The sequence below is a fragment of the Trachypithecus francoisi genome, unplaced genomic scaffold (genome assembly GCF_009764315.1).
Source record: "Trachypithecus francoisi isolate TF-2019V2 unplaced genomic scaffold, Tfra_2.0 Lachesis_group3, whole genome shotgun sequence".
In the NCBI taxonomy this organism is placed as follows: Eukaryota; Metazoa; Chordata; class Mammalia; order Primates; family Cercopithecidae; genus Trachypithecus; species Trachypithecus francoisi.
Window position 1 is genome coordinate 145784054 of NW_022681468.1, and position 13873 is coordinate 145797926.

Genomic DNA, 13873 nt, shown 5'->3' on the forward strand with positions numbered 1-13873 from the left:
TGGGCGACAGAATGAGACTACGTCTCAAAAAAAAAAAAATTAAATTAAAAATAAGGCCGGGCGCGGTGGCTCAAGCCTGTAATCCCAGCACTTTGGGAGGCCGAGACGGGTGGATCACGAGGTCAGGAGATCGAGACCATCCTGGCTAACATGGTGAAACCCCGTCTCTACTAAAAAAATACAAAAAATTAGCCGGGCGATGTGGCGGGCGCCTGTAGTCCCAGCTACTCGGGAGGCTGAGGCGAGAGAATGGCATAAACCCGGGAGGCGGAGCTTGCAGTGAGCTGAGATCCGGCCACTGCACTCCAGCCTGGGCGACAGAGCGAGACTCCGTCTCAAAAAAAAAAAAAAAAAAAGAAAAAAAGAAAAATAAAAATAAATAAATAAATAAATAAGTTTTGCATGTGCTGGCACAAGCCTGCAATCACAGTCCCTCTAGAAGGTAAAGCAGAGGCCGGGCGCGGTGGCTCAAGCCTGTAATCCCAGCACTTTGGGAGGCCAAGACGGGTAGATCACGAGGTCAGGAGATCGAGACCATCCTGGCTGACATGGTGAAACCCCGTCTCTACTAAAAAAAAAAAAAAAACAAAAAACTAGCCGGGCGAGGTGGCGGGCGCCTGTAATCCCAGCTACTCTCCGGAGGCTGAGGCAGAAGAATGGCATGAACCTGGGAGGCGGAGCTTGCAGTGAGCCGAGATCGTGCCACTGCACTCCAGCCTGGGCGACAGAGCAAGATTCCGTCTCAAAAAAAAAAAAAAGGTAAAGCAGAAGGATTGCTTAGGAGTTTGAGGCTGCAGTAAGCTATGACCATGCCACTGTACTCCAGTCTGGGTGACAGAACAAGATCCTCTCTCTAAAAATAAAAATAAATAAATAAATAAATAAGTTTTGCATGTGCTGGCACAAGCCTGCAATCACAGTCCCTCTAGAAGGTAAAGCAGAGGCCGGGCGCGGTGGCTCAAGCCTGTAATCCCAGCACTTTGGGAGGCCAAGACGGGTAGATCACGAGGTCAGGAGATCGAGACCATCCTGGCTGACATGGTGAAACCCCGTCTCTACTAAAAAAAAAAAAAAAACAAAAAACTAGCCGGGCGAGGTGGCGGGCGCCTGTAATCCCAGCTACTCTCCGGAGGCTGAGGCAGAAGAATGGCATGAACCTGGGAGGCGGAGCTTGCAGTGAGCCGAGATCGTGCCACTGCACTCCAGCCTGGGCGACAGAGCAAGATTCCGTCTCAAAAAAAAAAAAAAGGTAAAGCAGAAGGATTGCTTAGGAGTTTGAGGCTGCAGTAAGCTATGACCATGCCACTGTACTCCAGTCTGGGTGACAGAACAAGATCCTCTCTCTAAAAATAAAAAATAATAAATAACAAAAAGATTTTAAAAGTTTAAAAACTAGTGATATAAATACGTAACTGCCTAACATTACAATTATCTAAATCAGCATACAGATAAGTATCCAGGTCAAGAAGGTAATTCATTAAATCATAAAGTTCCTGTAATATCTTGGTGATTAGTTTCAAATCAAACATTAAAAACAAACAAAACCCAGTAAGGTTTCACTGTATGGCTTTGGGAGCTGAGAAACTGAAACAAAATGCTAACCCTAAGCACATGCTCTATAACCCTTGACTATTTCAGAGGTATATATATATATATTTATATATACACTTTTTTTTTTTCTGAGACAGTGTCTCGCTCTGACACCAGGCTGGAGTGCAGTGGTGCGATCTCTGCTCACTGCAGCCTCCACCTCCTGGGCTCAAGAAATTCTCCCACCTTAGCCTCCTGAGTAGCTGAGACTATAGGTGCATGCCACCATGACTGGCTAATTTTTCTATTTCTTGTAGACGCAGGGTTTTACCATGTTGCTCAGGCTGGTCTCGAACTCCTGGGCTCAAGCGACCCTCCCACCTCAGCCTTCCAAAGTGCTAAGATTACAGATGTGAGCCACTGTACCCGGCCTCAGAGGTATATTTAAAGATAGTTTTACACTGTTTTACTATAATTTCTAGTATGGTCCTAGCTATCTTAAACAAAACTGTCAGTATATACAACAGTCCGTTTTTAAATTATGAGGATTTTTTTTTTTTTTTTTTGAGACAGAATCTCATTCTCTTGCTCAGGCTGCAGTGCAGTGGCACAATCTCAGTTGACTGCAGCCTCTGCCTCTTGGGCTCAAGGGATTCTCCTGCCTCAGCCTCCCAAGTAGCTGGGATTACAGGTGTGTGTCACCATGCCCAGCTAATTTTGTATTTTTAGTAGAGATGGGGTTTCACCATGTTGGCCAGGCTGGTCTCAAATTCCTGGCCTCAAGTAATCCACCCACCTCGACCCCCCAAAGTGCTGGGATTACAGGTATGAGCCACTATGCCCAGCCAGGATATGTTCTTTTCTCTGCTTCCTCTTTGGAGTTACTGCCTCTATAGCTAATAGGACAACACATACACACCAGAACTTGCATTGACCTTAAGAATTTTGGCATACATTACTTCAGGAAGAAAAAGCAAAACTGAGGAAAAGGAGTGGCAAAGAGATTAAAAATGGGGCTACAATTACATGAAATAATAATGGCAGCAACTAAGTTTTTTTTTTTTTGAAACGGAGTCTCGCTCTGTGGCCCAGGTTGGAGTGCAGAGGCACGATCTTGGCCCACTGCAACCTCCACCTTCTGGATTCTAACGATTCTCCTGCCTTAGCCTCCCAAGTAGCTGGGACTACAGGTGCCTGCCACCACACCCAGCTAATTTTTATATTTTTAGCAGAGACGGGGTTTCACCATGTTGGCCAGGGGGTCTTAAACTCCTGACCTCAAGTCATCTGCCTGCCTCAGCCTCCCAAAGTGCTGAGATTACAGGCATGAGCCACTGCACCCGGCCAACAGAAACTAAGATTTATATAGCACTTGCTATGTGTCAGGCACTGTTCTAAGTGCTTTACATTTAAATTTCACAACATTCCTGTGAGGTTGGAATTGTTATTATTCTATTTTACATATAAGGGCAAAAAATGGTCACATAATTGTTAAAAGATAAGAGCCAAATGTTTGAATCTAGGCAATTTGACTCCAGAGACCACTGTCTCACCATTAAAGATAGCCTGAGAATTCAACCGTATACATTTACTAGGACCCTGCTATATGCAAGGTAGCATGTAGGGAGCTCAAGGCACAAATATATGACATGGCTTTCCTTCGTGTTTGCATCTGAATGATCACAGAGCTCAAAGTTTCCTTCTACCAGTTACCATTTCAAAATAATCTTTACACTCAAAATAATTCCTCAAATAATTAAGGATAAATGCTATGAAGAATGATTATCAAAGCAAAGCACCAATAGTTTAAAGAGCTTCAAATATTAATCCAGGCCAGGCATGGTGGCTCACACCTATAGCTGCAGTGCTTTGGGAGGCTGAGGTGGGAGGACTGCTTGAGCCTAGGAGTTTAAGACCAGCCTGGATAATATAGCGAGACCCTGTCTCTACAAACAACAACAACAACAACAAAATTAGCTGGGTGTGATGGCACATGCCTATAGTCCCAGCTACTCGGGAGCTGATGTGGGAGTACCACTTGAGCCCAGGAGGTCAAGGCTTCAGTGAGTCATGATCATGCCATTGCACTCCAGTCTGGGTGACAGGGCAAGACCCTGTCCCAAAAAATATAAATAAATAAAAATAAAAGTTAAAAAAAAAAAAAATCCAGAAGAAGGCCTTTAATATGCCATGACAATGTAGAAAATGTCTGCATATAGAGACATTTTTTACATTAATGATCAATTTACACAAAATTTTAACACACTTGGTGTTTTTCCCAGTTCCAAATTATAGTGCTGCAACCATGTAAGTTGCACATGGCAAGTTCACGTTGTAAAAATCAGATAATGAATTTGTTGGCATCTCATCAACAGTAGCACTATTCATTCTTATAAAATCTAAAAAAAAAAAAAAAAATCTAAAAAAATTGGCCAGGTGCGGTGGCTCACGCCTGTAATCCCAGCACTTTGGGAAGCCAAGGCGGTTGGTTCACGAGGTCAGGAGTTCAAGATCAGCCTGACCGGCCGGGCGCGGTGGCTCAAGCTTGTAATCCCAGCACTTTGGGAGGCCGAGATGGGCGGATCACGAGGTCAGGAGATCGAGACCATCCTGGCTAATACGGTGAAACCCCGTCTCTACTAAAAAATACAAAAAACTAGCCGGGCGAGGTGGCGGGCGCCTGTAGTCCCAGCTACTCCGGAGGCTGAGGCAGGAGAATGGCCTGAACCCGGGAGGCGGAGCTTGCAGTGAGCTGAGATCCGGCCACTGCACTCCAGCCTGGGCGACAGAGCGAGACTCCGTCTCAAACAAAAAAAAAAAAAAAAAAAAAAAAGATCAGCCTGACCAAGATGGTGAAACCCCGTTTCTACTAAAAAATATTTTAAAAATTAGCCAGGAGTGGTGGTGGGCGCTGCAATCCCAGCTACTCAGGAGGCTGAGGAAGAGAACTGCTTAAACCTGGGAGGCGGAGGGTGCAGTGAGCCAAGATCACGCCACTGTACTCCAGGCTAGGCGACAGAGTGAAACTCAGTCTCAAAAAAAAAAAAAAAAAAATTAATAAAATTGTTGTGTACTTTTTAAATTATTATTATTAAGGAAGCAGATGAGGCAAGATAGATTTCTATCTGCTGGAATGGCTCATGTATGAAAGACATTTGAAAACCACTGTCTGATAGGACAATATACCTAATAATGGTCAAGACAAGATCTCTAAGATTTCTTGTATTCCCATTTCATTTTACCCTGAACACTGGAATTTCCTGGTGGCTGGTTCATAAATTATGACCAATGAGAAAATAAATGGAGACATTACACATTTAGAGTAATAATGATAAAATTTTAACTTGAAAAGTATGTGGAAATAGGCCGGGCGCAGTGGCTCACACCTGTAATCCCAGCACTTTGGGAGGCCGAGGCGAGCAGATCACAAGGTCAGGATCTCGAGACCATCCTGGCTAACACGGTGAAACCCCATCTCTGCTAGAAATACAAAAAATTAGCCAGGTGTTGTGGTAGGCACCTGTAGTCCCAGCTACTCGGGAGGTTGGGAGAATGGTGTGAACCTGGGAGGTAAAGCTTGCAGTGAGCCAAGATCGCGCCACTGTACTCCAGCCTGGGCTACAGAGTGAGACTCTGTCTCAAAAAAAAAAAAAAAAAAAAAAGAGGAAAGTATGTGGAAATAAATAATAGAGGTTAAAAATTATACATACTTAAATACAAATAATACACTTTGTAGGTATATTACATGAAAAATAAATGTATGCAGGTAGCCAACTCTTGCTCGTATCTGAATAGAGTGCTTCTATCTATCAGAAACCAGCAGTATGTCCTTGACAGAACTTTGGGTATAGTTTTTAAAATATACAAGCGCAATGTAAAATAGATTAATCAACCTAAAACTCAACTGTGTCTACGACTACAGTAAGTGCTACAAATATTTAGAAGAATACAGAGTTCCTGCTCTAATATTTCTTTAACATCTAAGTCAGTGGTTCTCAAACTTTAGCATAGATCAAAATCACTAGGGGAGCTTTTTAAAACAAATTACTGGGCTCCATTCCAAAATTTCTGATTAAGTAGGTCTGGAATGGGACCTAAGAATTTGCAGGTCTAACAAGTTCCTGGGTAATGCTGATACTGCTGATCCAAAGACCATACTTTAAAAATCACTGGATTACAGCTAGGCACCACAGCTCCTGCCTACAATCCCAGTGCTTTGAGAGGCTGAGGCGGGACTATTGCTTGAGGTCTGGAGTTAAAAAGTAGCCTGGGCAACACAGTGAGGCACTGTCTCTACAACAATAAAAATATTAGCCAGGTGTGGTGGCGTGCCCCTGTAGTCTTAGGAGGCTGAAGTGGGAGGATGGCTTGAGCCTAGGAGTTTGAGGCTACCATCAACAATGATCACTGCACTCTAGCCTGGGCAAGAGAACGAGACCCTGTCTGAAAAAAATATAGGTAATTTTTGGCTCTCTCTCTATATATTTGTTGGCTGAGTGCAGTGACCCATGTTTGTAATCCCAGCCCTTTGGGAGTCTGAAGTGGGAGGATCATGCAAGTCCAGGAGTTTGAGATCAGCCTGGGCAACATGGTGAGACCTTGTCTCTACAGAAAAATAAAGAAAACAGGCTGGGCATGGTAGTTGATGCCTGTAATCCCTGCATTTTGGGAGGCCAAGGCAGGCAGATCACTTAAGGCTAGGAGTTCGAGACCAGCCTGGGCAACATGGTGAAAACTTATCTCTACAAAAAACTAAAAAAAATAGTCAGGTGTGGTGGCACATGCCTGTAGTCCCTGCTACTCAGGAGGCTGAGGTGGGAAGATCACTTATGCCCAGGAGATCTAGGCTGCAGTGAGCTGTGATCATGCCACTGTACTCTGGCCTGGGTGACAGAGCGAGATCCCATATCACAAAAATAAAAAAAATAAAGAAAATAAAAAATAAAATTAGCTGGGCATGATGGCACACACCTGTAGTCTCAGTTATTCAGGAAGCTGAGGTGGGTGGATAGCTTGTGCCCAGGAGATCAAGACTGTAGTTACTCATGACTGCACCACTGCATTCCAGCATGGGTGACTGAGTGAGACCCTGTCTCAAGAAAAGAAAAAAAAATTAAATGAAAAAAAATGTTAAAAAGAGGTCGGGCTTGGTGGCTCATGCTTGTAATCCCAGCACTTTGGGAGGCCAAGGCAGGAGAATCACTTGAGGTTAGGAGTTCGAGACCAGCTGCCCAACACGGTGAAACCTCGCCTCTACTGACAATACAAAAATAAGCTGAGCATGGTGGCACACAGCTGTAATCCCAGCTACTCAGGAGGATGAGGCAGGAGAAATGCTTGAACCTGGGAGGCTGAGGTTGCAGTGAGCCAAGATCGCACCACCGCATTCTAGCCTGAGCGTCAGAGATTTTTGTATCTCAAAATTAATTAATTAATTTTTAAAAATCACTGGATTACTTCATTTTCTTACAAACAAAGCTTGCTAATTCTGATTCTTTATTTTCAAATTCATGTTATTGCTTTTGTCCTTACCTTTATTTTAGGGGAAATCGCTATGAATTGGAAACAGGTAAGAATTTGAGAAGACAACAAAACTATATAAATGAAAGGACAAATATTTCATTTATTTGGTCTAAACATTCAGCAATTTCAGTCATGTACAACTAGCTATAATCACAGGAGTAATTACTGAGATTGACAAGAAATAAAATCAGCCAAAAGCAGCAGAGGCATGCTGTTAATTTCTTATTTTTCTACCATAATAAATTGGAGTCAGCAGGGAGGAGTACCATTAATAGCCAAGAAACATAGATATAGCAAGAAAAACAAAGAAGAGACATGAAGGAAAAAAAATGAAGGGGATTAGGATAGCAACAAGTGGGATGAGGACTGCAAGTGAAAATGGATAAGCAGCAGACACGTTAAGGAAGAAAGAGACACAATGAACATAAGTGGCCAGAAAAGAAGAAAAAAAATGGTAAACAAACTATCCAAAAGTGTGGGGTAATTCACTAAAAGGACAAGCCAAGCCCTCAAAACTAAATAACTAAATAACTCTTATTAGGGTATTACTATGCCATGTTAAAGCACACCAACAACACAGGAATCTGGGCACACTTGGTGAGAAAGAAAAGAGCCATGCATACTTTTAGTAAACATAAATGACTCTATATAGTACAACTGTCATAAGCAAAAACTCTGAGTCGTGAAGAAAAGATTCAAATATAGGTGATTCTTATCAAGGTAAAAACAAGTATTTTATACATCTTAGCAAAAAATTTTATAAAAGTCATATCCAAAAAAAGTCCTGGCAATTAATGGGTACTTAATTAACTAGAAATATCAATCATCCAGATATCTGACTTTTCCAAGTGTTACCCAAAAAGAGAATGGGGTCACATGAAATGTATTATCATCACTTTAGTTGAATTCTCTAACAATTTTTACTTACCAGGGGGAAGATCATCAACTTTTGCTAGGTCATTCTCTTCTATTCCAGGCATCCCTGCATCACCACCTCTTTTGATTTGTTCTGCCCAAGTAACAGAAAGATAGAATTCTATAATTTTTCTTATATAATTTGAAAATGTTTTGAAGGAATGTAACAATCAGTTTCTAAAAGTAATAGGCTACATCATCTGAACATCTTTATACCTTGCTTTGGACATAGCTGTAACTCTAAAATAACTTACTCTTTTTTCTCTTCCATCAAAGGATCCAAATTTGAAACAATGAAGACACTTAATCATGTGTGAACTAAAATCAAACAATTTTCTTTCTGATTGAAAATATTCACTTAAAAATGGGAAGAAAAGGTTAATATCCTATTAATACAAAACAAAACAATAATAATAATAATAATAATACCTTTCCCATGTGGAATATGATTGCTTGCGGGTTCTTCATTCTTATCTGCAACATTCTCAGCTACTTTTGGAATATTTTTAGGTACGACTTGATCGTTTATATCCGATTCTTTTCCACCATTTGATTGAATCTTGTGGGCCTCTTGCAGCTAAAGATTCGGTAACAATAAATATTTTTCAGTTCAAATTGTTAAACCACTGACACAACTATTAATTAAATGGTTCAAAAGGGTTCAAATAATGAACAACTGGAGATGCAGGATACATTATTTTCTGTGTGATTTTTATACCTGATAAAAAGTCAAAGAATAACACTTTTGAAAATCTCTAGCTACAGTAAATGAATGATATGGCAAGCAGAGGAGGTGACTCTGTTTGGCTATGCAGAGGTGTGTGATTCTGCAAGACAGCCTGCTGAGTACTATACGTTGCCCTGATGGCCTACAATTGGGCATTTTCCTGGGTGCTATGGGCAGGGTGGGTTCTCTGTAAGCATATGTTAGAATCAAGCAGGATGGCAGAAAGGAGGAGACTGGCATACAGGTGCTTCTTCAAGAGCAAGGGTGAAAAACAGGCAATCTTCTTCCTAAGTGTGCTGGCCACCGAAGCACAGCAAGTAATGGCAGGACAACAAACAGGTCAGTGCTACCCCCAACCCTGTTCCTAACCTAGCATCTTCTTGGAAATGCAAATCTTCAAGTATATGGTTAGGCCTAACTCAATTCTCTCGATGGACGAGTATTGAGTTTGCCTCCATGGAAAATTGGGAGCAGCAAGGAGTCAAGTACACAAGCTTGGGATGCCATATATGGGTTCCTCTAGTCAACATTTAACATATCTATAAATGCTTTGTAAACTCTAAAGCAGTATGAAATATAATTCTTAGTAATGTTATAAAAATAGTACGAAAAAATTTATATGGAATCTAGAAAAACAAGAACAAAATCTTTTTTTTTTTATCTTTTTTATTTTTGAGACAGAGTCTGGCTCTGCTGCCCAGGCTGGAGTGCAGTGGCGCGATCTTGGCTCACTCCAAGCTCCGCCTCCCGGGTTCATGCCATTTTCCTGCCTCAGCCTCCCGAGTAGCTGGGACTACAGGCGCCCGCCACCACGCCCCCTAATTTTTTGTATTTTTAGTAGAGAGGGGGTTTCACTGTGTTAGCCAGGATGGTCTCAATCTGCTGACCTCATGATCCGCCCACCTCAGCCTCCCAAAGTGCTGGGATTACAGGCGTGAGCCACTGCATCCGGCCACAAGAGTCAAATCTTAAGAATGTGTCACAACAAAGGAGAAAGGATACTCTGACAATCAGGTGTAGGTATTCCAGTGTCCTGGCAGGTAATATCAACAAATGTTTGCATCGTGCTTCAGTTTCCAAATTGCTTTCATAGCTGTCCTCTAGTAGAAATAAAATTTGTAATTTTGAGAAAAACAAAACTGAGGCTTTAAAAAGTTAAGCAGTTTAGAAGTTAAGGCCAGGCGCGGTGAATCATGCCTGTAATCCCAGCACTTTGGGAGGCCGAGACGGGCGGATCACAAGGTCAGGAGATCGAGACCATCCTGGCTAACATGGTGAAACCCCGTCTCTACTAAAAAATACAAAAAATTAGCCGGGCAAGGTGGCGGGCGCCTGTAGTCCCAGCTACTCGGGAGGCTGAGGCAGGAGAATGGCGTGAACCCGGGAGGCAGAGCTTGCAGTGAGCCAGGATCCGGCCACTACACTCCAGCCTGGGTGACAGAGCGAGACTCCGTCTCAAAAAACAAACAAACAAACAAACAAACAAACAAAAAAAACCCCAGCAGTTTGGGCCAGGCGCGGTGGCTCATGCCTGTAATCCTACCACTTTGGGAGGCCGAGGTGGGTGAATCACGAGGTCAGGAGTTCGAGATCAGCCTGACCAACATGATGAAACCCCATCTCTACTAAAAACACAAAACTGAGTCGGGCGTAGTGGCCCACGCCTGTAATCCCAGCTACTCATAAGGCTGAGGCAGAAGAATCGCTTGAACTCAGGAGGCGGAGGTTGCAGTGAGCCGAGATGGGGCCACTGCACTCCTGCATGGGCTGCAGAGCAAGACTCCGTCTCAGAAAAAAAAAAAAAAAAAATTAAGCAGTTTGTACAAAGTCACAAAACTAGAGAATTGTGAAGAAGGAATTCTAACCACAGTCTTTCTGACTCCAAATCTCACGTTTCCTGTAAGTTGGTAAGCTATAATCAATTCTGATAGCTTAATCATTGATGAATGAAATGGTAAACTGAAATTTTTGAACATGTCTAATATAAACACCAAGGGTGAGAAAATCCATGAGGCACAACTTGAGCAGTCAGCTTGCATCTCTGTACATCTTCACTATAACGCTATCTCATAAGGCTATTGCTATAGTACTCTTCACTCTTTTGCAGATGTGGATAAGACAAATATTGAACAAAATTAAAAGTCAACAAGCTACTGTTCAAAAATACTTTTCCATTGAAAGCAGTTAACAAAGATGTTGTCTCTTTAATGCATTATTGACAGTACCTTTCTATGAAGGGACAATATTAATATTAATAAAATAAGATGCTTTTCTAGATGCAATGTTTGTGATTTGGTTAGGGGACCTACTGATTGTTTTTAAAATGAACTTCTTATTCTGAAATAATTTTAGATTTACAGAAAAGTAATCACCCCTTACCCAGTTTCCCCTAACATTAACATCCTATTAATGTACCATCCATAATTACCATGATACATTTGCAAAACTAAAAAAAAATCAGTATATTATTAGTACCTAAACTCCAGACTTAGATTTCACCAGTTTTTCCACTAAGTCAATTTTCTGTTTCAGGATCCAATTCAGGATACTACACTGCATTTATTTTAATTTTTTAATTTTCGAGATGGAGTCTCGTTCTGTTGCCAGGCTGGAGTGCAGTGGTGCAGTATTGGCTCACTGCAACCTCTGCCTCCCCAGTTCAAGGGATTCTCCTGCCTCAGCCTCCTGAGTAGCTGGGATTACAGGCACCAGCCACCATGCCCGGCTAACTTTTTGTATTTTTAGTAGAGACAAGGTTTCGCCACGTTGGCCGGCTGGTCTCAAACTCCTGACCTCGTGATCCACCCACCTTGGTCTCCCAAAGTGGTGGGATTACAGGTATGAGCCACCGCCCCCAGCTACTACACTACATTTAAGTCCTCAGGTCTCCTTAGTCTTCTCTGGGCTATGAGAGTTTCTCTGTCCCTATAGCATGAACGCATGGTTGTGTCTCAATAAAATTTTATGTATGAACACCAAAATAAATATTTCTATAATTTTCCAATGTACTAAGATAATTTTCTCAATTTTTTTCATCATTTGAAAATGTGAAAACCACTTTTGGCCTCTAAACAGTACAAAAACAGGCAGCGAGCTGAATTCAGCCTGCGGGCTATAGTTTGCTGTCTCCTTTTCCAGTCATTTCTGTGATAGACATGTGGCTGGTTAAGTAATTTTAAAATTAATAAACAATCAAAAAGATAAAGCCCTGAATACAATTTATGCTTATTTCATATAGCTAACATTGGATTTGTCTCTATGAAAACTCAAATTGCACAGAACCAACTTGCTATAGTAGTTAAAGAACAGGAAATGAAGGGTGGGGAGTAGAATTAGCAGCTAATCTAGAGAGTAAGGGCTGATGTGCTGCCCAGAAAGGAGAAGTTATCTGGGCACCTCAATTCCTGCCACGCCTTCCTCCATTAGGGTAGGATAATGGCAAGGAATAATTGGAGAGGCATTAGTTAACTAATAACATAAAAATAGCCTAGTATAGAAGAACAGAAAGAGAATTACACTGGCTTGGAAAAAAAGGGAAAGCTCTCATCTGTCTTCCTTAAGAGAACAGAAGAGAGCAAACTTATCCCATTATTTATATACTACGCTTATAATGACACAATTGCAATAGCAAATCTCTCTTCCCCTTCCTTTTGTGTTCCATTATGTCATTTTAACCCTCCAGTGTCTCAATAATACCTTTTGACCGCCCTCAATGCCGCTACTATGGTAGCTCACTCAGGCCTGCCTTCTTTCACCAATCCATCCTTATACCTCTTCAAAGTAGACTGCAGATAAGTAGCAGCTATTCCACTTTGTAGATTCAAAAAATGAAATAGAGAAAGAAATGACACCCTCTATATCCTAGTATAAAATTGTGAAAAAGCTAAGAATGAAAACCTGATATCCTTAACTTCTAGTCCTTTAGTTGAGATGCTACCAAAGAGCAAAACAAATACTTTTCATTATTAAATCTTTCTTTCCTTTAAATCACAAGAGTTCAGACAAATTGTGCCTAGTCAGATAAGATTACAGGGTATAAAAAAATGAATCATGTCCTTAATAACTAGTAATCTTCAGACAATTTCTTCTATTGCTAAAAAAATCTTCATAATACATATTAACTTAAAATGAATTAATAAAAGAATTTGGCCGGGTGTGGTGGCTCAAGCCTGTAATCCCAGCACTTTGGGAGGCCGAGACGGGCGGATCACGAGGTCAGGAGATCGAGACCATCCTGGCTAACACGGTGAAACCCCGTCTCTACTAAAAATACAAAAAATTAGCCGGGCGAGGTGGCGGGCACCTGTGGTCCCAGCTACTCAGGAGGCTGAGGCAGGAGAATGGCGTGAACCCGGGAGGCGGAGGTTGCAGTGAGCTGAGATCCGGCCACTGCACTCCAGCCTGGGCGACAGAGCAAGACTCCATCTCAAAAAAAAAAAAAAAAAAAAAGAATTTGCTCCCCCCTGCCAAAAGTATGAATCAAATTGGTTATAGTGGCTAGTGTCTCATTTCTGTGCTTAAGGAAAGGGTGTCAGAAAAACAGAGATTGATAATAAAGGAAAAAGTGTTTCTTTTTATTCTATTTCTCAAATGCATAAAAAGGAAGTAGTTGATTTTCAGTAAAAAAGTTGCCCACTTTACAATCTGAGAAATACATTAACAACAAAAATTATTTTTTAAAAAAGACGGATATTTTGGTTCAAAATTAATTTCATTTTTTTTTTTTTTGAGACAGAGTCTCACTCTTGTCACCCAGGCTGGAGTGCAGTGGTGCAATCTTGGCTCACTGTAACCTCCGTGGAGTGCAGTGGTATGATCTTGGCTCATTGTAACCTCCGTCTCCTGGGCTCAAGCAGTTCTCCTGCCTCAGCCTCCTGAGTAGCTGAGATTACAGGCATGCACCACCAGACCTAGCTATATTTTGTATTTTTAGTAGAGATGGGGTTTCCCCATGTTGGCTAGGCTGATCTTGACCTCCTAACCTCGAGTGATCCACCCACTTCAGCCTCCCAAAGTGCTGGGATTACAGGCGTGAACCACCACGCCTGACCAGTTTTAAGAATTAAGATTATATTTTTGCAAATGTTTAATTTACTCAGAAATAAAGTCATTGTAAATCACTTTTGGAATTAGGCTGGCTGGAAAACTTAAACTATAATGTTTTGTGACAAAATTATA

At 41.6% G+C, this 13873-nt stretch overlaps 1 protein-coding gene across 3 annotated transcripts in view; it reads right to left on the reverse strand.

Moving 5' to 3' along the window:
• GOLM2 (golgi membrane protein 2) overlaps window positions 1-13873 on the reverse strand; it is a 129621-nt gene that overhangs the window by 71573 nt on the left and 44175 nt on the right. For all 3 annotated transcript variants that reach the window (XR_004432041.1, XM_033190295.1, XM_033190296.1), the window contains 2 exons: window positions 8398-8545; window positions 7982-8062 (listed from right to left, as the gene is read on the reverse strand). Coding sequence is in view for 2 of the 3 variants with exons in the window: in XM_033190295.1 (XP_033046186.1) it covers window positions 7982-8062; window positions 8398-8545 (229 nt within the window). In the remaining variant the exon portion in view is untranslated. The remainder of the gene's footprint in view (window positions 1-7981; window positions 8063-8397; window positions 8546-13873) is intronic.